At 43.7% G+C, this 26141-nt stretch overlaps 1 protein-coding gene across 1 annotated transcript; it reads left to right on the forward strand.

Moving 5' to 3' along the window:
- Positions 1-19614: 19614 nt before the first annotated feature.
- On the forward strand, positions 19615-20595 carry LOC117871439 (2-oxoglutarate receptor 1-like). The gene has a single exon (XM_034759337.1). The coding sequence runs from the start codon at positions 19615-19617 to the stop codon at positions 20593-20595; it is 981 nt and encodes a 326-aa protein (XP_034615228.1).
- Positions 20596-26141: the final 5546 nt, after the last annotated feature.

Below are 26141 nucleotides of genomic sequence, written 5' to 3' on the forward strand. Positions count from 1 at the left end.
TTGGGTCCCAATCCTTTTTAATCTCAGATCTGCTTGAGGTTTCATGCAGGGGAAGCCTAACCCACAAGGATTGAGATCCCAGTTTTGACTGGACAACCCTGAAATATAAACATTGGACTATAACCTTTGAACTATTTCTGAAAGAACTCTTTGCATCTACAAAGCTCACCATCTCTGCTGTGCATCTGAATCTCAAGATTGACTCATGTCTGTATGTATACTGTTCTTTTATAACCATTTCTCTCTCCCTTTTCTTTTTTAATAAATTTCAGTTTAGTTAATAAGAATTGGCTGTAGTATGTGTTTGGGAAAGATCTGGAATATTCATAAGCCTGGGAGGTAATGTGTCCAATCCTTTGGGATTGGTAGAACCTTTTTTAGATGATATAATAAATTTTCAGAAATCCTCGTCATATTTGACTTGGGTGTTGGTGGAGGCCAGAGGCTGGGTTACTTCAAGGGAAGCGTGTTGTTGCCTTCTGAGTAAACCAGTGAGGTATAACAGAAGCTGCTTTGTGCTGGCTTGGTAAATCTAAGTACTGGAATATCCACCAGCTTTGGGGATTGCCTGCCCCATTCTTTGCAGTTCTCCCTAATTGAGTGACTCAGCTGGCTCCCCTGGGATTCAGATCATGGGATCCTTCAGGATAGGAGGTGCTATGTGATTGCAAGATCATTATCATATGTGACTCATTCCTTTTGTTTATTGTGAGAATTCTTTAGTTTCTTTTTTTAGCAGCTGTACATTTATTCCTGAAACAAGCATAAGTGCTTTGTTTCCAGCAAAAGAAAGGAGATTTTTTTCTTATAATCTCTAGCCAGAGCACTATAGCGACTATGTGGCTGCATAACTGCAGATTAATATAATTATGCTCCAGAATGCAAGCTTCTATTAAGAAGTCTCTAGCTTTTATGGCTGCAATGACATTCATATATCAATGCAGTGTTAGCTGCCTGAGTCTGCAGACAGCCTGAAAAAAATAGCTGGGCAGCGAATGAGGAGTTCACAGCTTTCAGGGGGAAGTTAATGCTGATTCCTGATGATTTTAATGTCAAAACTATTTAATTGGTGATTGCTCTTGTGGACACATCTAGCTCCTGTGCCAATTAATCAGAGTCACATACAGACTGTGTGGGTTGTAGTGAGAAAGTTATTTGTGATCAAGGGTTCCTGGGGGAGGGTAATGAGCACATCTAATCTCACTCCCTTCCCCCAAATCACCTCTTCCTTTGTGCATGAGAAGGGCCCTAACCCAACTGTCAATCTCCAGCTTTAATCTTCTGCAGTTCAGTTACATGTCATAACCTAGAGCTGAAGCACACTGAAAATTTAAGTGTAAAGTAAACTGAATTTAATAACCACTAATAATGTGCTGATTAGACTGCTAGGGAAGCAAGAGTGAAACAACTTGGAGCTGGTCTCTGCTTGAAGTTGTAGCAGTATAACTGTCAATTACAAGTGTGATTTTTTTTTTTGTCTGACAGTTATACTGGTAACAGCCCCAGGGTGGACACATTTATACCAGGATAAAAGTTGCCAAACCAGAATAAGCAGTACAAGTATGATCACTTTTATACTAGTATGACTGCATCCGCACTAAGGCGGCTTGCCACTTTAACATAACACTACACTAAGGTAAGGTAGCCAAACCCTTAGAAGGAAATGCCATGTAATTTCAGACTCACTGCTGAATAACATAGGCCTAATGTAGGTCTCACCTATGGATGACATGGTAATGAAGCTGAACTACAAGTGCAAACAAAACTTAGAGTGACCATTAGCATCAGGCATGGTTTTCTATTCTGAAAATGCAGGTTGAGAGAGTTTAAGGGTATTGGTACACTACGCAGCTTTTAGCGACACAGCTGTGCTGCTACAGTCATGCCGCTAAAAGCCACACAGTGTAACTGCTGTTTGTTGGCAGGAGAGCTCTCTCCTGCCAACAAAAAACTCCCACCCCCCCGCCCACAAGCAGTAGCAGCTTTGTCGGCAGGAGAGCGCTCCTGCCGACAAAGCGCTGGTCATGCTGGCGCTTTTTGTTGGTAAAACTTTTGTCATTCGAGGTGTGTGTGTGTGTGTGTGTGTGTGTGTGTGTGTGTGTTTAACCCTCCTGAAGGACAAAAATTTTGCTGATGAAGTGCCAGTGCAGACATACCCTAAGTTAAACAAAAACCAATGGAACCTTCCTCCCAAAATTAACAAAATGCTGTTCAACCTCTTCCTGAACTTGTGCAGACAAGTGTGTTTATTTGACCCTGCTGGCAGGAAAGAAGAAGGGACATGAAGAAAATACTTTGCCTCTACTTTCAGAAAACAACTGAGCCATGGAGGAACACCAATCAATAGTGTCAGCTGAAGTTGGCTTAAAGTAGCAGTTGTGCCATTAAGGCTAGAGAAAACAGTTCACCCCAATGAAGGAATATTTCAAGGCTTGTTTTCCTCAAAGCAGAGAAAAATAGTGGTCTTATTGACTGAAGTACCTCATTTGCTTAGTGCTTGAATAGACACAGACACTTTAGATAAACCTGTGAGAGAAAAGCCCCTTTTTTATTTGAGTCATATTGTGGGACTGAAAGTAGAAAAGTAAAATGAGTTTTCAAGTGCTGAAAGTCCTTCAAAAAATAAAAGTCAAACTCTAAGGTTATAAAAACAGAGATAAAACAACTTCTCTTGGGCTGCTGCATGGAAGTGTAATGCATATGATCAATTCTTTATTTGTGGAATTTTTAACAGTAAACTGAAAGGCATTTTATCTTCCAAGATCTCATTTCAGGGCTCTTTGTTTACACAACAGCAGATGTCACTAATACCTAAAATAGAGCAGGGAGCTGTGGTCACTCCCCGGATACAGGTATTAGTTATGTTATCACTGCTTCCATGGCAAATAAAGCCCAGAACTCACACTTTGGAGAGGAAGTTACTTTAATTGTGGGTTTGTTTTTTTATATATTTGTAGTGTGTCACTGGGCAGGAGGGGACATGTGGGGTGGTCCCGTGTCCTCCCCTTTAAATTGTGCTCTCCTCCCTCCCCCAGTATGGGGAACCACCAATCATCGCAGGAAATCCATTCTTTTCCCTCCAACCCTTCTGCTACAATCTTTGTCCAGACCTCCACGGGGGGGTTCATTTGGGGGCGGGGAGAACCATCCGCCAGCACTCACCGATGGCGCGGCTGGGACCGGGTCACTGCACTTCCCACCGCTGGTGAGTGCAGGCCTGACCCTGCTGCACTCCTCAGGGGAGTGGGGGCAGGGCTGGGGTGGGGAAGGGGCGGCGCAGGGTGGAGCAGGACAGGGAAGAGGCAGAGCTGGGATGGAGTATGGGGAAGAGGCGGGGCAGGGGCTGGAGCAGCCCAGGGCACCAGGAAATTTGGTGCCGCAAATTTCCTGGTACCTTACGCAGCTGCATACTTTGCGTCTGGGTAAGGACGGCCCTGCTTAAACCTAAAAATCACACCACATCAGGTTTCTCCCAGTCTCAAGAGACCAGTCACTATCCCCAGATCAATTGATACTCCAGATCTTACACCAAAGACAATTCTGGCAGCCAATTCTTTAGTAAACTAATTAAAGGTTTATTAGCTAAGAAAAAGAAAAATGAGAGTTATTGAGAGGTTAAATCAGGTAAAATATATGTACAGGTGAGTAACAGTCTACAATTCCAAATGGTAGCAGAGGTGTAGTAATCCGCCCGCCAGTTTCCCCAAAGTCTCTCAGGGCTACCCAGAATAACTCTGAGGATCTCTGCCTTCTCGATCAGTTTTTCAGCCCTGCTAGAATCCAAACAGTCCAGAGATAAAGGATCTATCTTCATACAGAAAGCAAGCTGACAGTGTCTCCACCCATGTGGGCTTTTTCTTTGATGATGTTGAGTGAGGAATGCACTTTGAGTCTCTGACCTCAGGTCATCACACCACAATGGCCATTTGCTTGGGAATTAGCCTTTTCTGTTAAAGTCATTAAATCCTTCATTAGCATTTCACAAAGCTTCTTTGGTGTCTGGAGCTTAAGAGTGTCTGTTTGCTTTTGCAGAAGTCTTTAGTTGTTTTATTTTTTCCTCTCAGATAATAATAAGTGAAAACACACAAAGATTTATGATAATTGGCCACTTTACATAGTGGCAACCTAATGTTTTGTGAAAGAGACAAATTGCAAATACTTTTATGGAAGAGCTCCCATTATGACCATCAGAATTTGGCTCTTGTCACAGGGTGCTCTGCTCACTGCTAGGATGGTGCCGCTTCCTAGCAGTTCTGGGGATTAGCTTCATGAGTTCAACACCCCTTCCCACGGTTGTACACCACCTCTCTGCCTCTCTCTCCATGAGCTGCTGCTGCTTTTTCATGACTCAGCCCTCTGGCCAAGTCACTACACATGTTTTCCCCTTCTGGGGTACTAAAGTGTTTCTTCTCCAATCCTAGGCAGTCTGCTTATTCATTTCCTCAGTGGCTGGCAGGGGAATCCGGGCCCACCCTCTACTCCAGGTTCTGGCTCAGGGACCCTCTAACCAGCAGAGAAGGTCTGTTCCCTCCTGGACTTTTATTGCCTTTCCCTCAGCCCTTTCCTTACCATCTGGTGCTCCCCTCCATCCACATTTGCCAGCTTCTCCACTCTCTCCTCCCCCAGTGGGGCTGCAGACCACATGTCTCTGCAGTCTCCAACTACTCCTTCCTTCTCCCAGCAAGTGACTGCAGACTCTCCCAAAAGCCCCCTCTGCTTCCAATTTCCTGGCTTTATAGACCCAGCCCAACCTATTCCTCCTCAGCTGGGCTCCCTCACGCTGTCAGGGGATCACTTAGCCACTTGAGTGCCCTCAGCTGTGGCCTCCTTCTCAATCTGCTTTAACGATTTCAGGACGTGTGGGGTGAACACCACATCACAGTCCCCAACAAAAAATTGTTATCTCAGACTTGAGGCAATAAAGACTGAAAATATATGTGGTTCAACCTAAGGAATCTATTATGAATACCAAACATGTGAGCAATTCATTAATCAAATTCTACACCAACTACTGTGGTTTAACACAGAATTAAGGGAAACATTTGTATGTGGGTGGTGTTATTTCATAAATTAAAACAAATTATGGCTATCCTTCGCTGCAGGAATATGTACATTTTAAAAACACAAAAATGGAGTCCATGCCAGCTAAAAACAACTTCCCATCCCCTGCAACTCCTATGAGTTAAGCTACCCCATAAGAGAAAAGTCTGAGTATATAGTTAGCCCTTACATTAAATGAGAATGTCAATACTTAGAACTTAAGTAGTGCAAGACCCTGGCCCCTTTTCTGAAATGGCAGTGCAGTACAAGGGGAGGATGTAAGAAGTCCTACATAAAGATTACACAAACTAGCAGCCTCTGTGATCAAGGACTCCTACTGAGTTGCTCCACTGGGCAGTAACTCACTGAAAAGCAAGTGAGGAGTAACTGGAGTAATGATTCTGCCCCACCCATCACCAAGTGAAGCTGGCCAACCACAAGGAAGGAGGAATAAAAATTTCTCTCTGGTGCAAACAGGGAGCTATTGGATGCATTGTATCTCTCTGGGTATGTCACCACTGCATTTTAAAACCTGCAGCAGCAAGTCTCAGAGCTCCTGAAGAACAGGCTGCAAACATCGCTGTATTTCCCCTCCCCCTCTCCCCAACATTCCAGGAGGTAGGGTTTGGAGGGAGAGGAGTACAGTATCCTTTCCACTCAACACCATAGGAGGGTACCAAGAACAAAATGTGGCCATTCAAAGACCTTTGATGGGCAAGACTACTGTGCTTTTACAGACAAGCTGACTTTGTTTCTTCCCTCCCAACTTTATCAATCATCTGTCCAAGGTTAAATTCTTTTCCTGGTCTTTCAGTTTCTTTATGTTTATGCAATAAATGTCAACGTTTCAAGAATGAAATACTCTTTATTTATTCCACGCATGGGAGGTTGCAGGAGGAAGGGGAGAGACAGGGAAACCAATGCAATAGAGGGGATGGTATGAGAAGGCACAATGCAGACAAGTGACACACATTAATGTGGATCATTATTGAAACAAGTTTTCAAAGCCTCCCAGAAACAGAGTGCTTCCTGCTGGGCTCTTCTTATTGCCCTGGTATCTGGATGGTCAAAATTAGCTGCCAGCCTATCCGCCTCCACACCTCATCCCTGCAGAAATTTCTCTCCTTTTGCATCACAGATATTATGGAGCACACAGCAGGCAGAGAGAACAATGGGGATATTGCTTTCACTGAGGTCTAACCTAGTAAGCAAACTGTGCCAGCGACCCTTTAAATGTCCAAAGACACATTCCACCACCATTCTGCACTTACTCATCCTATTGTTGAATCGCTCCTTACTGCTCTCCATGTGGCTAGTGTAGGGCTTCATGAGCCCTGGGAGCAAAGGGTGGGCTAGGTCTGTCAGGATCACTATTGGCATTTCAACATCATCAATGATTATTTTCCGATCCGGAAAGGAAGTCCCTGCTTGCAGCTTTCTGAACAGACCTGTGTTCTTAAAGATGAGTGTCATGTACCTTTCTTGACTTTCCCACGTTGATGTCAGTGAAACGCCCCCTGTGATCGACTAGTGCTTGCAACACCATTGAAAAGTATCCCTTTCTGTTTATGTACTCTTTGGCAAGGAGGTCTGGTGCCAAGGGATATGCATGCCATCTATTGCCCCACTGAAGTTAGGGAACCGCATCGCGGCAAAACCATCCACTATGTCCTGCACATTGCCCAGCGTCACTATCCTTCTTAGCAGAAGTAGATTAATGGCCCTGCAAACTTGGATCACAACAATTCCCATGGCGGATTTACCAACTCCAGATTGATTCTCCACTAACCAGTAGCAGTCTGGCATTGCAAGCTTCCACACAGCGATCTCCACTCGCTTCTCCACGGTCACAGCAGGTCTCACTTTAATGTTTCTGTGCTTCAGGGCTGGGGAAAGCTCTGCACACAGTTCCTGGAAAGTGACCTTCCACATTTGAAAGTTCTGCAGCAACTGCTCATCATCCCATAGCTGCATAACGATGCAATCCCACCAGTCAGTGCTTGTTTCTCAGGATCAGAAACGGCGCTCCACCATGTTCGGCTGCTGCATAACTGCCAGCAGCAAACGGGAATTATTTCGTACTATGGCTTTCAGCTGTGCTGCTGAAGGACATCACAATGTTCTGTATGGCAGCTCCTGTCTCAGCTTTGGAAATACTGCAGGATAAGGGACGAGGTGTTTGTAATGCTCACAACAAGAGTGCACAGCTGAGCAGGGTCCATGCTTCTCAGGCTATGACATACGTGTGGCTAAGCCAGCCTTTTGAAAAAAGGCACCAAAAAGTATGAGCTGCTTGTCATGGAAATCAGGGTAGGGAGGAAGGGAGGAAACTGCTTCATGAGAGGTTGAAGCCAGGTTCCCATTCCCCCCTGCAACTATGTTTTGGTCCCACGAGGCATTGCAAACACTTCCCAAAGCCCCCTGAGGCTAGCTGCAGTGAGGATAGCTACCCCCAGTGCACTGCTCTGTGCATTGATGCAAGTGCTGCTGCTGAGGATGCACTCCAGTGACACAATGAGTATGGTGTGGACACACCCGACTGACTTAATTACTGTGGCAGCTGGATATCGACTTATGTCGACTTAACTCTGTACTCGAGACATGCCCTGAGGTTTGCAGGGCTCGCGCTAAAAACAGCAGTGTAGACGATGCAGCTCGGGCTGAAGCTTGGGCTCTGAATCCCTCCTACTCCCTGGCTTCAGAGCTCGAGCCCAAATGTCTACATTGCTGTTTTTAGCACCAAAGCAAGAGCACTGCGAGTCCGTCTCCCCAGGCTCTGAGACTTGCTACCATGGGTTTTAAAACACAGTGTAGACATTCTCTTGGAGGCATAATGCCTCCTGATGCTTCCTTTGGCATGGTCTGGCTCTGCACTGCCCCTTGCAACAGGCTGTGCCTTAAAGGCACAATCTATCCCATAATGATTGAAAGACTGATTCAAAGTTCACTGATATCAATGGAAATAGTCTCAACTTCAGCTTTTGATCAAGCCCTAGCTATGTATCTATTGCTATTTTCACCTCTCAGATAAGCAACAGCAGATATCCAGAGCCTTGCAGTCAGCTTCCTGTTGGAAGAGGATTCAGTCACACAGAGTCTGGATATATTTCTAGTGACAAACCCTAAGGCAAAGGGCAGACTCTCTTGCTACTTGCCACAGCATCCCCCAAACAAAAAACATCAATAACACAAACAATAGAGCATTTTGTGACATTGCATTCCATATGCTTTATGGAAGTATGCTTATGAACATGACATAACTGGAATATGCTTTACGCTAAATACCCCTTGTATGGAGTCATTAGAATGCTTGTAATCTACTAAGTGTGTTCATCCTATTTGTTTGCATGTATTATTTCTATTTCTGGAGTTAGGAGAATAAGATATAAACTTGTATCACTGATGTAAACCTATTAAGTGAAGGCCATTAAGGGTGCTCCAGAAACAATCAGTTGTAAACGGCCTTAGTTACTTGAAAGCCTTCCTGTGTAGGTGTGGGCCAGCCCATGGGGAATGGAGACTAGGGGTTTTACAGTGACATGTGACCATGTCACCTGATAATGAAATCCAACTTATATATGGTACTTTTTCATTTAGAAGGAGGGGTGGGGACCCAGAGACAAAAGATTCCTGCCTTGTGCCAAAGCTATAAAAGGGGGTGGAGTAGGACAAAAGGGGGCCAGTCATGAGAAAACCCCTGCTTACCACCTAAGATGTCTGTTGGATCTAAAAGTCTGTATCAGGGGAAAGGATTGGGCCCAGACTAGGAAGGAGTCTAGTCTGTGAAAGAAGCTTATTGGAACACCTCTGAGGGTGAGATATTACCTGTAATCAGTGTCTTAATGTATTAGGCTTAGACTTGCATGTTTTTGCTTTATTTTGCTTGGTGACTTACTTTGTTCTGTCTGTTAGTACTTGAAACCACTTGGATCCTACTTTTTATACTTAATAACATCACTTTTGGTTATTAATAAACCCAGAGTAAGTGATTAATACCTGGGGGAGCAAACAGCTGTGCATATGTCTCCACCAGTGATATAGAGGGCGGACAATTTACAAATTTATCCTGTATAAGCTTTATAGAGAGTAAAATGGATTTATTTGGGGTTTGGATCCCATTGGGAACTGGGAGTCTGGGTGCTGGAGATAACTGAAAACAGCTCAGCAGTTTACCTAAGTCTGCAGCTTTGGGGGTGTGGACCAGACCTTGGGTCTGTGTTGCAGCAGGCTAGTGTGTCTGGCTCAACAAGATGGGGTTCTGGAGTCCCAAGCTGGCAGGGAAAACGGGCTCAGAGGTAATTTCAGCAGATCGGGTGATGGTCCCAAGGGGGTGTCTGTGACTGAACCCATCACACATTTCTTCCAAGAATGAAAACTTGCTCACATACTAAGAAAATAAATTTATGAGATAATGTGTAAGAGTACCATCTAGTAATATCTTCTATAGCACTTTTAATGGAACCCATGCATCTAAAACCCCACACATTTAGAGAATTTACCTCAATTTTGAGATTAAAAAACAACACAATAAACACTTCCCATTTGACTGTTCAGACTCACATATCACAGCTGCTTCTCAAGAGGTGTGCCAATAAACAAAAAGGTCACAATCATGCTGCCCAGGCCTCCAGTGATGATGGTTTGTTTTTTATTGGCAGTTGGGAGGATTTTAGCAGCCACAGGTGCTTAAATTTGAACTACTTTATAGCTGTTGTACCTGCAGCAATTTTATTCACCAATTCCTGTACTCAAAAGAATTTTTAAAACATTGATCAAAAAAGCACATATCTGAAGAATGAGGGGAAGGTCTAATTCTCTCTCTAGCAAGGATATGCTTAAAGGATATGCTTAAAGCACATAAGTAGTCGGGGGGCAATGGCACTACTCATCTGTTTAAAGTTAAGTACATGCTTAAGTGCTTCACTGGATTGTGGCTTTAATACCCCTACCAGGGATGAGAGTAACTTAAAGCACTTACCGGTGCGCCGGAGTCCTGAGCGGGGGCATGGCCTCAACTGGAAGAGGCGTGGCCTCGACTGGAAGAGGCGGGGCCTTTCAAGATTTAAAGGCTCTGGGGCTCTGGCTGTGGCTGGGAGCTCCAGGGCCTTTAAATCACCCCAGAGCTACCAGCTGCAGAGGTGGCTGGGAGCCCTGGGGTTCAGGGGAGAATTAAAGGGCCCGGGGCTCTGGCCACCACGGCACTCCGGGCCCTTTAAATCACCGTGGGAGCCCGGCTACTGGAGCTCTGGCGGGGATTTAAAGGGCGTGGGGCTCCCTGAAGCGGCCAGAGCTCCGGGCCTTTTAAATCACCACTGGGGAAGCCGGTCCATTCTGGCACAGCATACTGGTTCTTACGATACGCCGTACCGGACCGGCTTACTTTCACTTCTGACCCCTGCAGCCACCAAGTGTTAGTTTGCTTCAAGGGATAGTACTAACTGAAAGAGACTGCCTCCAGGCCATGCTTTCTAGTTTTGCAGTTATATTGAACTACTTCTACTCAGCCGACATTACAACCCTGCATATATCTCAGATTATAATTCTGATTTTCCAGAAACATGATATCCCTCTGCAGAATTTTTTATTAGCAACTCCAATTACATAACATAGCTGGATGGCAACACTGAATAGTGACTAATTTAGAATTACTGTGCACTTAGCAACAACAAAATGCTTCTCTGACCAACCTGTCTGTGTGCAGAACTAAAGGGAAAACCAGAGCTGATTTCCCTCTGTGCTGCAGACATATCACTCTCAACAAAACTGAGCATCTCTTGAAGGTGGTCTGATAAGAACTGTAATTAGGTATTCCATCACAGACACACTAAGATCAGCCAAACAAATGTACATCTGTTAAGGGAAATAGCCCATAGAAAGCTTATACTTTTGCTGAATCAAAGTAAAACACATAATGAAAAGCACTTAACACTGTGGAACCTAGCACTTTCCTATTGAAATTGTCTATTGTCCTGGGTACTTATTAAACAAAACCACCCATGCAAGCTTTATTGCATCAACTGCTGCACCCTATGAATCACTATCATGTGTAAGCCAATCTAAAGCTCAGGGAAGTGGGGCAATTTGCCCCAGGCCCTGGGCCTCGCAGGGGCCCCGCGAGCCCTGGCCAAGAATCCCTTTCCTCACCTGGCGGCGGTCCGTGTCTTCAGCGGCGGTCCGGGTCTTCGGCGGCGGGGGGCCCTTCAGTCGCTCCAGGTCTTCGGCGGCATTTCAGCGCCAGGTCCTTCAATGCTGTCAAAGACGCGGAGTGACTAAAGGGTCCCCTGCCGCCAAAATGCTGCCACCACCGCTGCCGCAGACTCAGAGCGTCGCCCGGTGAGTACAAGCTCCCCCACTTTGCCCCTGAATCCACTGGGCGGCCCTGTTTGAGGATGCCTCACACATGAAAGGAGCTATTAAAATCAAATCCAGCTGTCATGCAACAGTATAGTATCAAATCACTGCCACCATGTCTACAAGGGACTAACATTACTTAGCTAGATTTGTGTGAAGGGGCAGTTTGGAATCAGCCATATATTTAACAAAGCAAAACACAATAAAAACATGGCTATATATATATATCTCTTTCCCAACCTTCTATATGAACAGCACCTAACATACTGTGCATGCTATTATGATATAAATAATAATAAAGATCTGAGCATCTACTTCAATCATCACAGCCAGCCCCTGCGCACAGAAGAGTTTACAACAGTAAGAGAATGTGGATTTTACTTTTAGAGGGATTATTTAATGAATAAGCTTGCCACCAAATACCTCCTGTTCTATTGGCTACAGTGCTCAGGGCCAAGCATTGTGTCCACGATCTCTGTATGTTATAACAGGGAGTTCCAAGGGCTGTCACATTAACAGTGGTGTGTTGTGACATTTTTAGTAAGCATGTAATTCTACACTTGCATGCAAGGTGTCAACTCACAATACAGTGCAGGCAAGGTCACGCTATGAGGAGGACACCATTTTGTTCTACAAAATGATGTCCTCCATGCACGTCTGGGGGCCAGACAGAATCGTCCTGCAGGCACACTGCTCGCTGCGCCCCCAGAGTAGAACCAAATCACAGCAGCTCCAGGGAGAGAGCTGCTGCAGGTCCCTCCTCATCTCCCCGTCGTTTGAAGTGACCCCCAGCCCCTCTCCTTTGTCCCCCCCACAGCCCGGCCACTGGCTGGGGACTCCACGCCCAGCTGCTGCCCAACTGTGCTCAGACCTGTTCCTGGGGAGAGCAGCCCAACTTTAGCCCCATGCTTCTGTGCAGCCCATTCATAGGAGACTGACAAGCCCACAGACTCTTACCTGCTGGTTGCATGGTCCCAAGATGAGCCCGGCACAGCAGCCCCGGGGGAGCTGACTACGGGGCAGGCGGCAGTGGCTCGCCCTGGGCCACACCGTCAGCTGCATACAGCCCATAGGGAGCTGGGCCGGCTCCTCCTTCTGCACCCACCAGCCAGGGAGCAGCGGGCCGGGCAGGGAGGGAGCCCGAAGGCACTTCCTAAAGGTCACAATGCCCATTCCGCAATGAGTCCCCAGCCACCGCAGCGGCTGCTGCCTGGGGTTAACCCTGCCGGCCCCAGCCTGCAGCCAAATGCCTTTCCCAGCCCCTCCAATGGGATCCATCCCCTGCCCGCTGGGGCTCCACAGAGAGAGCTGCTGCAGACCCCCTCCTCATTCCCCCCACCGCCAACCAGACTTTTAACGGCCTGGTCAGCAGTGCTGACTGGAGCTGCGAGGGTCCCTTTTTGACCGGATGGTTCGGTCGAAAACCAGATGCCTGGCAACCCTAAGGCACAGCCAGTCATGAAGTCATATTCAGGGCTTTTATATTCTTGTAGAAATTAATTCTGGAGCACACAATGCATGAGTTGCATACATAGACCATACACAACTGCACATTAGCTTCCCTCTGTTGTTAATAACTGCCCCTTAGAGTTCGGAACGGTAATCACAAGGTCAGGGAAAATGACACGTCTAACATAAAACCCTACAAACACAGATTATAAAAACAAGAGTTTAACTATGTTCACTGCACAGGACGGCCATGTTCTGGGGAGAAATCAGGGTTGTTATTGAAAGAGGCTGCTATCTATAGGATGCCTATCCCATTTGTTGCAGAAGTTGGAATTTGTAAAGTGAATGAGACAGCAGACTGCAGAAAGAGAAAAGATGGGCTCATGGCTAAGGTAGTTGAATGCTGCCCTGTCTCTGCCTCTTCTACAGAGTTCCTGTGTGATCCTGGGTAAGTCGCTTAAACCAAGCTTTTCACAGATAGCCACTATTTGTGTGTTCCTCATTTTCATATATACATTAGGTTCCAAGGCCAGAAAGGCCACTTGTGATCCTCTAGTCTGACCTCTTGTATAACACAGGCCATATAACTTCCCCAAAATAATTCCTAGAACAGATCTTTTAGAAAAACATCCAGTGATGGAGAATCCACCATGACTCTTGGTAAATTGTTCTCATGGTTAAAAAATTATGCCTTATTTCCAGTCTCAATGTATCTAACTTTAACTTCCAGCTATTGGACCATATTATACTTTTCTTGGATAGACTGAAGTCCATTATCAAATATTTGTTCCCCAGGTAGGTATTTATAGACTGTAATCAAGTCACCCCTTGTCACGTTATTGACTTAAACTGGGACCATACAGAACATGGTTGCAACCAAAGTCCTGTAGTGGCACCAAATCTCGTATAAAGTGTGTCAAATAGGGTGTCTAAGACAAGGTTATGGTTTGCTGGTTATGATTACGCTATCTGTATGCATATATCATTTTTGTATTTAAAGTTATAAGTATTGGCTCTATACTGTCTGTATTTCAAACTTATGCTATGCTTCTTGGTGTCATCCCAGACAAGTTGGTGTCAGCTCTGCCTAGCCTGCTTGATGGCCCATTAAGGACCATCAGCTATACAGTTGACCCACTGAGAGGAGGCAGATACGCCTTGTAACTCAGCAAAGTATGTAGGGACTTGCCCATGTGACTGCAGACTCCATTTTGCTGTAATTTTCCACAGTAAGGACAAAGAGGTGTTCTTACACCTGGAAAAGATTATAAAAGGCTGATCCCTCAATCTCCATCTTATCTTCAATCCTGTTTCTTACCTCTGGAGGACTTTGCTACAAACTGAAGCTCTGAACAAAAGGACCAAGTGCCCATCCCAGCTATGGATATACTCTAGAGACTTGATTTGAACCTGCAGTTTATTCTATCACTGCTACATGCCTGAACCCATACTTTGCCATTACTGTATGTAATTGATTCCATTTAACCAATTCTAACTCTCATCTATATCTTTTTCCTTTTATGAATAAACCTTTGGATTTTAGATTCTAAAGGATTGGCAACAGTGTGATTTGTGGGTAAGATCTGATTTGTATATTGGCCTGGGTCTGGGGCTTGGTCCTTTGGGATCGAGAGAACCTTTTTTCTTTTACTGGGGTATTGCGTTTTCATAACCATTCGTCCCCATAACGAGTGGCATTGGTGGTGATACTGGGAAACTGGAGTGTCTAAGGGAATTGCTTGTGTGACTTGTGGTTAGCCAGTGGGGTGAGACCAAAGTCCTCTTTGTCTGGCTGGCTTAGTTTGCCTTAGAGGTGGAAAAACACCAGCCTTGGGCTGTAACTGCCCTGCTTCAAGCAATTTGTCCTGAATTGGCACTCTCAGTTGGGTCCCGCCAGAACCAGCATCGTTACACCCCTTAACCTTTTTGTTAAGCTAAACAGACTGAGCTCCTTGAATCTATCACTATAAGGACGGTTTTCTAATCATTTTTGTGACTCTACTCCAGAGGTGAAAGTAAGCCGGTACGCACCAGTACAGCGTACCGGCAAGAGCCAGTGCACTGTACCGGGGCGGCCTGGCTTCCCCAGGTGGCAATTTAAAGGGCCTGGGGCTCCCAGCAGGAGCCCTGGGGTAGTGGCAGCAGGGCTCCAGGGGTTATTTAAAGGGCCGGGGCTCCCACTGCCTGTACTGCCCTGGGCTCTTTAAATAGCTGCCGGAACCCCGCTGCCGCTACCGCAGGGCTCCAGGGGCTATTTAAATGGCTGGGGCAGTAGAAGCAGGGGAGTCCTGGGCCCTTTAAATAGCCACCAGAGCCCATGGGTAGCAGCGGCAGCCGGGGGCTCTGGCAGTGGTTTAAAGGGGCCAGGGCAGCAGCAGCGGCCGAGCCCTGGGCCTTTTAAACTGCTGCCAAAGCCCCCAGCTGCCACTGCTACCCTGGCAGGGGAGGGGAGGGCACTTACCGTTATAGGGCGGGCCGGGGCTGGCTCTGACTCCCCCTTCCCGCCCCTTCCGGGGGCCAGAGCCAGCCCCAACCCAGCCCCGTACTGGTAAATCCCTATTTCTACTTTCACCCCTGCTCTACTCCAATTCATCAACATCCTTTTTGAATTGTGGACTTCAGAACTGGACACAGTATTCTAGCAGAGGTCTCATCAGTGCCAAATACAGAGGTAAAATAACCTCTCTACTCCTACTCAAGATTCCCCTGTTTATGCAACCCAGGAACACAAGATCTTTTGGCTACAGCATCACACTCGGAGCTCCTGTTCAGCTGAGTAACCATCACAACCCCCTGGGGGGGTGGTGGGGGAGGGAGCTAGCTTGAGACCCTGGACCAGATTTGCAGAAGTGCTGAGCACTCACACTGCAATTGAAAACAACATATATATTAACATGCTTTGAACATTTACAATGCCATATAATACTAAATAGTCTGAAAATAATCAGGTCCTAGGCATCCCAAATTGGGCACACAAAATTAGGGGATGCTTTTGATGTTAATCTCTATGTCATAGTTTTCTATCTGTAAAATGGAGATAATACCACCCCCTAACCTGACAGGGCTGTTGTGAAAATAAATTCATTAACGTTTGTGACGTGCTCAGATACTAGAGTGATGATCACCATAGAAAAGCCCATGAAAAAATTAACACTAATTTCAGAACATCGTTTGAATGGTGTGTAATAAACAAGGCCTTAGCCACATATTAAATAATGAGGAAAAAACAAAATATTGAACAGCAGCTCATTAAGTCAGCACTGTCTATTCTATTAACTGAATGAGGCAGTGATTATGTGGGGAAAAAATAGCATGTGAGCATGTAATTAAAGACTGTATCATAATGCACATGCACAAATGGTCAGAGTTAAGGTCACTCAGGCTTAATTTTGCTTCTTTATCTTTCTTTTACTTTTTTTAGGTAAAACATCCTAGGTTTTAAAAAGCAAATTGAAAAAACAGTAATTCCATCATGAGGTATCATAATGACACCTACATGGCTCATCAGTAGGGATCAGTCAGTGAAGCCATGCAGACCCCAGACCATGCATGGATTAGCTTGCTGGATCAAGGCCTCAGTCTGCAAGTTTGAAAACTTTAAAAGCAACAGTGGGTCCTGTGGCACCTTTGAGACTAACAGAAGTATTGGGAGCATAAGCTTTCGTGGGTAAGAACCTCACTTCTTCAGATGCAAGACTTAGGCATTGTGCAGACCTTGGTTTTTTAATTTTTTTAAACAGACTCTCTCTCTCACTTTTTTTTTTCTTCACCTTGCTCACCAATCAAACAAACTAGTAAAAAGATTTTACTCAAGAATTCTCATTAGGTTGAGATCATGCAGGGAAATGGCAGCCCATAGGAAAAGTGTTTCAGAAAGTTACAGGACCAGAAAACAAGGATTCAAAATGGAAACTATTTTACAGCTTCAAGTGAATGCTAATCATATATATTTTATTTACAAAAAATAAGTTTTACATATGCCACAGTTCTGAAAGCCATTTCCATATAATGCCCAAAGGAGCCTGAAATATATTTGCCCCATGAATTTTCAGCCAATCCTAGATATGGCAACAAGACTCACATGGCTTGGCAGTCAGGATCGAACTAGGGGAAATGAAGCAAAGCCTAATTTTCTTATACAGAGACATATTAACATATGATCTGAGATTTGAACTGTAGTTATATAAGTAGGAAACCTCTAACTGCAATGTACAGATTGCTGCCTGCAAAGAGGCATCTGTGACTGTTCCTGCTCCTGGAAGGTGCAATAGATAAGGTGGCAGGAGAACTCTTACTATAGGGCAGGACTAAAAGCTGATACAAGAGCCAATAACAGAGCTCTTCCACCAGTCTTCTAAATTTACCGGTATGTGAAACCTTAGTCTGGATAAGTAGAGTTACCGTAATTGATTGCAAATCCATATAGATACTGCATATCGCTGCTTTTCAAGGGCATTTTATTAAAACTTGTTTTACTGTATGGAAAGCTCTCCACATGTAATTCATAGTACTTTGTGCTCCAAACAATGAATGGGAAAAGCAGGATTACAAATTATTTCCAGATAAACAATATTCATTCACTTGCAAATTTTGAGATGTTCCAGGGTAGTGCATGAGGTAAAGAGCCAATCAAGGTTGAAAAGAAGATTTGGGGTGTGTGTGTGGGGGGGAAATGGTGAGAAGGGAATAGATGTAGCAAGATTGGAATGGATCAAGAATTTGTTTTTTGTTTTTCTTTTAGTTTAATCTGAAGTATACTACTGAGAGTCACAGCATTAAGTTGTAGTAGTAAAATCAAATAGGATGGAAGGGAGAAGATGCAGCATTTCACTAGCTTTGTCTTGAATATACTGTAGAAACTGAGAATTACGAACTGACCAATCTACCACACACATCAAAGTAAACTCCTTGGATTCAACCATTTATTTTTGCAAGAAATATTATTTAGCTGAAAAATGTAATTTGGAAACAGGAAGTGACTATAATAAAACCTCAGCGTTACGAACACAAGAGTTACGAACTGATTAGTTAACCACACACCTCATTTATAACTGGAAGTATGCAATCAGGCAGCAGCAGAAACAAACAAACAAACAAACAAACAAAAAAGCAAATACAGTACAGTACTATGTTAAAAATGAAGGGGAAGTTTAAAAAAAAAGATTTGACAAGGCAAGGAAACTGTTTCTGTGTTTGTTTCATTTAAATTAAGATGATTAAAAGCAGCATTTTTATTCTGCAAAGGGAAGTTTCAAAGATGTATTAAGCCAATGTTCAGTTTAAACTTTTGAAAAAACAACCATAATATTTTGTTCAGAGTTACGAATATTTCAGAGTTACAAACAACCTCCATTCCCGAGGTGTTTGTAACTCTGAGGTTCTATTGTAAATCTTAATTTGATTTAAAAAAACTGCACAATATTTACCTAATGTACCTTTAACTTTACACTACTGTACTGAAACTAACATTCAGGTTTAATTTAAACATTTCTTATCTAATATATTATGAGACAGTTCCACTTCCTAATTCAAAGTCTATTTAGTGACCAAGTTATTTCGTGACTCTTAGTTTAGTTTGTCATATTTTTGGTATTATATTCCAGATCTGATAAGAAAGAAAAGGATATCATGTTTCACTGATCATTGAAATAATGTAGCAACATAGGAATTGCCATACTGGTAGTGTGCTAAGTGTCACTTCAAATAAAATGTATATTATAAAACAATATTTCATAAAATGTAATAACTCAGTTTTAACTATGGCTGCTGTTATTTTGCAGTGATCTTATCCCAGATGTTCCATACCATGCTGAGTTTATTCTAAACCAATGTACATTATAGAAACAAAAGTCATTGTATCCGATTCTACACCGCTTTGCACCTCGTGTAGTCATTTAGGGCTAGATCCTTGGGTGGTATATATTTGAAAAAGAAAACAACCACCAATAGTGGAGTGATGGTGATTTGCACTAGTTGAGGATTGTGCTACTACTCTGCCAAGTGAATTGAATGTAGGGGTAAAGCACTACCAAGAATGGTTATGTTTTGGATTCACTTTGGAGAGCTGGAAATGACTATAGAATGTATAAGGCAGTTTCAGAATCAGGCCCATTTACTCCCAGTTTGTATTACAGATGAGTCAAGATTAACACATTTGCCTGATACCTGCCACTTGCTGTGAACGTTGGAGGCCTGATTCTTCATTCTCTTACAGTAGTTTTACACCAGTGATACTCCACTGACTTCAGTGGAGTTAATTCTGATTTACACCATTACAAGAGAGAGGAGAATCAGGTCCTGAAACCTGTATCTGAACCAACCCAAAACAAAAAAACATCTCCTTTTGAAATACAAATAAGCCCATACACACACACACACACACACAGTAATTATACTTCCTCAAATATTGAGGGTTCAGACAAATGAGCCTAGAAGCCCAAAACCTAATTGACGAAGTTTTGCAAAATATAAACCAAAACCATCCCTTAATTTATACTCAAGTGGCTTTAAGATTATGTAGCAACTAAAGGTGGGATTTTTCCAAAGCACTCAGAGTTGGCCTAGCTGTGCTCCCATTGAAGTCAATGGTACTGGTAACTGACTTCACTGGGAACAGAGTTAGGCCAGAGCTGAGCATTTTTGCCAACCTCCAGTATGCTGCTCTATGACCCGTATCACTAGCTCTAGTGGAGAAAGATTTATCTAGCACATTTGTACTGACTGATCAATTAAAAACTAAACATTTGATTTTCCTAAAGCTTTACGATGATCAAGATGAATACGGTATCCGAAGACCTAGCCAATTTTACCACTTTGCCAAGCCATGCAGATACCTTCAAAAACTGCACAGATGAAGAATTCTTAGAGATAAAATCCTATCTGTCTGTTCTTTACAGCATAATCTTTCTGGTGTGCTTTCCAGGGAACATTATTGTAATTTTCACATATATTTTCAAGATGAGGCCCTGGAAAAGCAGCACCATCATTATGTTAAACTTGGCTGTCACTGACCTGTTGTACTTAGCTACTCTTCCTTTTTTGATACACTACTCTGCTAATGGAGATAATTGGATCTTCGGAGTCTTCATGTGCAAGTTTATTCGCTTCAATTTCTACATCAACTTGTACGGCAGCATCTTTTTCCTCACTTGCTTCAGCATTTTCCGCTACATTGTAGTCATCTATCCAACAAGCTGCTTTTTTGTTCGGAAAAGGAGCTGGGCAGTGGTGGCTTGTGCTGCAGTTTGGGTGATTTCCCTGGTGGCTGCCAGTCCTCTGAACTTTCTGATCACTTCCAAAGAGAATCAAAACAGATCTATTTGCATGGATCTTACTACTTCTGAAGACCTGGAAACTAGCAGGTGGTATAACTGGCTTCTGACTGCGTTCGCCTTCTTCTTACCCTTGCTAATTGTGACTCTGTGTTACATTGCGATTATTTACACATTGGCTACAGGGCCTCATAATCACACTTTGCACAAGCAGAAGGCTCGCAAACTTGCCATTCTTCTCTTGGTGGTATTTTATTTCTGTTTCCTACCCTTTCATGTCTTGAGGGGGACTCAGATAGAACTACAACTTCATCCAGTTAGCTGCATCACTGAGAACCAAACCTATGCTTTATTTATTGTATCTATGCCCTTAGCAGCACTAAATACACTTGGTAACTTATTACTCTATGTTGTGATGGGAGACAACTTCCAGCAGGCCATCCTCTCGCTTTTGAAATTGAAGACAAACAAGACCACGAAATAGAGAGGGAGCAACAGTGATGCTGTTAGTAAGACTTGGAGTAATAGGCTAAATTCACCATTGATATAAATGAGCGTAGCTTCTCTGATGTCAGGGAAGTTACACCCACACCTATGCCAGCAGCAAATTTGGCCCAGTCTATTGAAGTTATGAACTCATCATTCTGACAAAGTTTTGAACACATTTGCCATGTACCTTCCCGGAAGCACATTTGTACTTGTTACTCTACATTTTTCATGCTCATATTGTAATATGTTCAGTAACATAACTCCTGTGGCAGTTCTGTCAAAAGGAGTTGCATATTCATGGAAGATATGAATCCAATGTCCACAATCACCACTTGAATATTCATGGATCAGTAATAAGAAGCCACACTCTTTCAAATGATGAATTTTCATTCCACCTAAGGTGTTTCTGTATTCATTTTAGTTCAGAGGTAGATATTGGGTAGATACACTATTGGACTAGATCCTCAGCTGGCATAAATTGAGGTTTATTTATTCATATATTTCAGGAAGGCTATGCTGATTTACACAAGCAGAGGAACTAGCCCTATGATCATGGATACTAAGACAGATCTGAAAAGCAATATCAAGATTTGTTATTATGCAAATTTGGTCTGATGCTAGAGGACCTGGTCAAGAGGTGTAACAGTAGTGAAGGGGGTCCCTACCACAATAGAAATAAATTAACAACACCACCAATAATATGGAGATGAGCCCACAAGCACAACAGTAAAGTGGGCGCCCCTAATGTAACTTTGTAACCCACATTTCCTGCCCTACCCTCTTTGTCACTAGCAATAAAATGTCCATCATAACCAATGCTGGCCTCAAGAACCTAGAGATTCTCTCTTTACCAGCACTCAACCTCTGTGCCTCTGGCCCTTTCCCCACACAATTCCCAGTGTTTCTGCTCACTTACCACCTCTACTAGAGATTGACAAAATAGGTTGCTGCTCCTGCTACTCCCCTGGGCTTCTGCCTCTCCACCGGTACGTCTAGCAGTCCAGCAACTTCAAGAGTTATCAGGGTGCAGCAAGCAAACAGATGACTGGGAGGCTACTCAAGAGTGTAAGAGTGGGGGAAGGGGGAGAGAATCTGTCATGGGCGTAGGAATGAAGAGTGAGATTTGGGAATGGGTAGAGCTAAGATCTTCCAGGGAAGGGTAGGGGCTGGACTATGAGGAAAAATGTTTGGAAGTACCCAATCGAAGAAAGTAACTGTGCTGTTGTGAAGCTATCAGCATCCATTTAATTCTTCTTCCACCCTTGCTGTAATTCTTCTTCAGTCAGAGGTGGGGAAAGATTTAGAGACTATAAAGATTTTGATACCAAGACACTGATACCAGTTGATACTGTAATTAATTCCAGTTACATAAGAAAATAAGAACATAGGAACAGCCATGCTTGGTCAGACTAAAGGTCCATCTTGCCCAGTAGCCTGTCTTCCAACAGTGGCCAATGCCAGGTGCCCCAGAGGGAATGAACAGAACAGGTAATCATCAAGTGATTCATCCCCTGTTGCCCATTCCCAACTTTTGGCAAACAATGGCTAGGGACACTATCCCTTCCATCCTGGGTAATAGCCACTGATGGACCTATCCTCCATGAACTTATCTAGTTCTTTTTTGAACCCTGTTACAGTTTTGGCCTTCACAACATCCTCTGGCAAGGAGCTCCACAGGTTGACTGTGCGTTGTGTGAAAAAAATACAACACAATTCTGGTATTGTAAGATTTAAATCACCAAAGATGGGGGAGAAAAGATTATTCACATTAATATCTCCAAAAGGTTGATTCTACATCAGTAGGGGTAGAATTTCCTTTTTAATTATAATTTTTAAAAGTCTACACAAGTATGTCAGCACTGATACTCAGTAAAAGGTCCAGATACCTTCCACCAACACCAAACTAATATGTTTAAGGAATCTTCTTAGCATATGCACAACATGCCTCAGGTGGCATGTGACCAGGATTCATCACCGAATTTGGTCAATTGGTTGGATCATTAGCTTCCCTGGCTCAGGCCGGGTACTGACAGGGAGTGCAACATGAATGCTGATATATGCCCCCCGTTTAAGGAATAAAAGACAAACTCTTGCATGACACTCTGTACCCCAAAGCAATACCCTGGCACCCCCATATTCACCACTGTCAATATAATTATGATATGTTTTGTATGAAGTATGCCTTGTGAGATATCATTTTAAAAGCCTTGATCTATTGAACAGTAATATCCTGTTGGATTGCATGTGCTATCATTGTATGTAAAGTTATGAAGTTTTGCTATATGTATGCTACTGAAATATGTTGTGAAGTTGGAAACATCCACAACCAGCCCTTCAGGTATAACAATGAAGAAGCCAGCCAATGTTGATGGCCCAATAAGTGGAATCCATACTACCAATGACTATTACAGGATCTATGTACAATGAAGACTTCTCAGAGGGAGCTGGAAGAATTTATAAAGGAAAGGAAGTAACATCATTTATCCTCACAACTCAACACCTGGAAATACATCTGGAGAACAAAGACTGAACTGGGGAGACGGTCCCGGGGTGAAAGGGATTCACAGCCTGTGTATGGAAGATGTGCGACCTGCTTGTATTGTCTATCAGGGTGATACACTGCTTGATTCAAATTCTGTCTAGTTTATAGAACTCAGATTGCGATTTTACTTTTTATTTCTTAGGTGACCAACTTTGATCTGTACACTTACTACTTATAATCACTTAAAATCTGTCTTCCTGTAGTTAATAAATCTGTTTGATCTGTTTACCTAAAACAGCGTGTTTTGCTTGAAGTGCTTGGGGAATCTGCTCAGTGTACAAAAGCTGGTGCAAGTCCACTTTCCTTTGTAGAAGTGGTGGACTGGGAAATAAACTTATACTGGTCAGGCTTCTGGCCATTGCAAGATAGTATAGCTCTTGAGTCCTAGGCTGGGGAGCTATGGGGAATTGGCTGAAGCCTCTCTGTTGGTTTATGAGTGGCTGGTGAAAGCATTCATGTAACGCAGCTGGGTGTGTCCCTGCCTGTGGATGTCTGTGTTAAGTGCAGTACCTGGAGAGATTTGCAGCTTGTCACAACATCACAGCGTGAGAGGGAGCCCAGGTTGGTAAGACAGAGGGCTCAGTGGTACCCCGGTTCCAGACTGCACCTCAGGGAACCTGTCACATCATGCCACTATCATTTTCATCCTTAGTTATTTAGCACTTAAACTGTTAATATGTACCACACTACAATCATTCAATGTATGTTACTGGGATATTCTTGTAAGTCTGGATCACTGTGATATCCAATGTCTGGAAACAGCTTCTTTGGGAGAGTGCAGGAGGGTGGGCAGCAAAGCCTGTCTCTGGGTTGAGAGTGCAGATTACGCAGGATTTATGTGGGGTTTGAGACTTTTACCCTCTGTACGTTAATTTTTTTAAAAAAGAAGCACTGGGGTAATGTAGCTTTTCTTTTCTTGTTGCTCATACTCTTTGGCAGCCTGAGGTTTGAGACATCTTTGGAGTTGCATAGGGCCCTACCCCTGCACAACCAACAAAGAGAAAGAAGGAAGTATTTGTGTTTGGGGTATGTGTCATGGCCTCCAGAATCAGGAAGGGAGCCACCTGAATGGGGACACGTCAGCAGTCCAGAAAACCTACTCAGGTTTTTATGTTTGGTTCAAAATTTAACCACACAGGACAGGCATAGCACAGGGAAACCACCACAGATTAATAAATGATCTCTGTCCTGTAGAAGTGAACCTGAGCCTCAAATAAATACAACTGTGATTATTGAAACACAGTATTTACAAGAGGTTAGTGTCAATAAAAAAATTAAATGCACAAATAAGATGCAAATAACTAGAACATCCCACACAAATCCATTTGCAGTACAGAATGTTAAGAACAGATTTCCACAGTGTAAAACCACCTCATCAGGCATAAACTCCAGGGACTGGTGACAGATTTACATAAACATAACCCGAGGAACAGCAGCAAACATGACTTCACTTACAAGAGTGTACAGGCAACAGGAGTGGGGACATCCTTGTAAGTTCAGGTGTTAGTCACCAGGTTTGATGACCCTGTTATCTAAAGCTTTCCAGAGCTGCAGCCAAGGAACCCTTCTATGCCTGCAGCACAATATTGCAGGGCTATCTGCCAAACCAAACAACAACAAAGTTCATTTGATTTGGTTGAATCGAATGTGGCTCATTTGGGGGGGATTTCTGATTTCTACTTAAAAACCATCAACCCAGCTGTAATGGACAATCATGCTGTATTCTAACACTCTATTCACATGATCACACGTACCCATTTTCACTGCGGGAACCAATCCTAGTTCCCACTGTTTATGCATAGTGACTTGCATGTGGCTAATAGAAAACCAGGGGAGAGCAATATCTCCCCAATACATACATTAAGTACACTCCACTTGACAGCATATCCATTGTGAATTGGGAAGTTTTCCACAGCTGCAGCTTCACAAGTGCCAGGAACAACGGAAGTGGTCACATAGATCAAATAGCAGCTAGTTGCTGGTTTACACAGAGATCCCACTGTTCCTGTGGAGCTGAACAAGTACAGAGGTAGAGGATTTACCAAGAAGTGCCGGGGTAAACAAGACCATGGATACCACATAGCAGGCAAACAGCACCACAATGCCTGTAAGATGGAATTTTCTGGTGTTCCAAATAATTCTAGTAAGCGTGCACAGACTGCACAACTATTGCTCCACAGATACCCAGGTGCTGCTATAAAGTGCACTGTGCCAATCTCTATCTCAAGAGGCGTTGGCCCCAACACTACGCTCTGGTGGCTTTAGCCATTTTTCAGTTACCTTAGAGCAGCAAAAACCACGGAGTTGACATTGCCAGCAGGGCCCAAAAAGAGACATTTGTCTTTGTTAGACTTTTCCTTGCCATGTTGCACTCCTTCATGTGGTGAAAAATCAAGACTCTTCAGAGCAGAGAATCCCCAACAGGAAAAAACAAAAACCAAACTAATAAACCTGCTTAACTAGTACATCTCACAATCATTTTGCACACGTTACCTAGGGCTAGATTACACCATTTAGGCACTGTTCTGTGTAGCAAATCCTGTGGTTAAATCCCAGCCAAGATCCTTTTGCACAGGGGTGGGATGCAGGCTATGAATGACCCCCTCGTTGCCGGTTGCACACAATAGGGCAGGAAGACTCCTTATGCCCACCTGCATCTACCCATCTGCACAAAAGCCAAGGACAATCTGGCTGTTAGATAGGGTTACCATATTTGAACATTCAAAAAGAGGACACTCAATTGGGGGGGGGGGGGTAATCCTTCGCTGTTGCAGCTGCCCTCCCGGACGTTTTTAGATATTTAAATAGGGTTACCATATGTCCGTATTTTCCCAGGACAGCGATTTAAGAACCAAAAAGCCTGACATGTCCAGGAAAATATGGACGTATGGTAACCCTACCTAAAGTTCTTTTATAAACTAGAAATGAGTAGGGTTACCATACGTCCGGATTTCCCCGGACATGTCCGGCTTTTTGGTGCTCAAATCCCCATCCGGGGG

Source organism: Trachemys scripta, chromosome 1, assembly GCF_013100865.1.
Source record: "Trachemys scripta elegans isolate TJP31775 chromosome 1, CAS_Tse_1.0, whole genome shotgun sequence".
Lineage (NCBI taxonomy): Eukaryota > Metazoa > Chordata > Testudines > Emydidae > Trachemys > Trachemys scripta.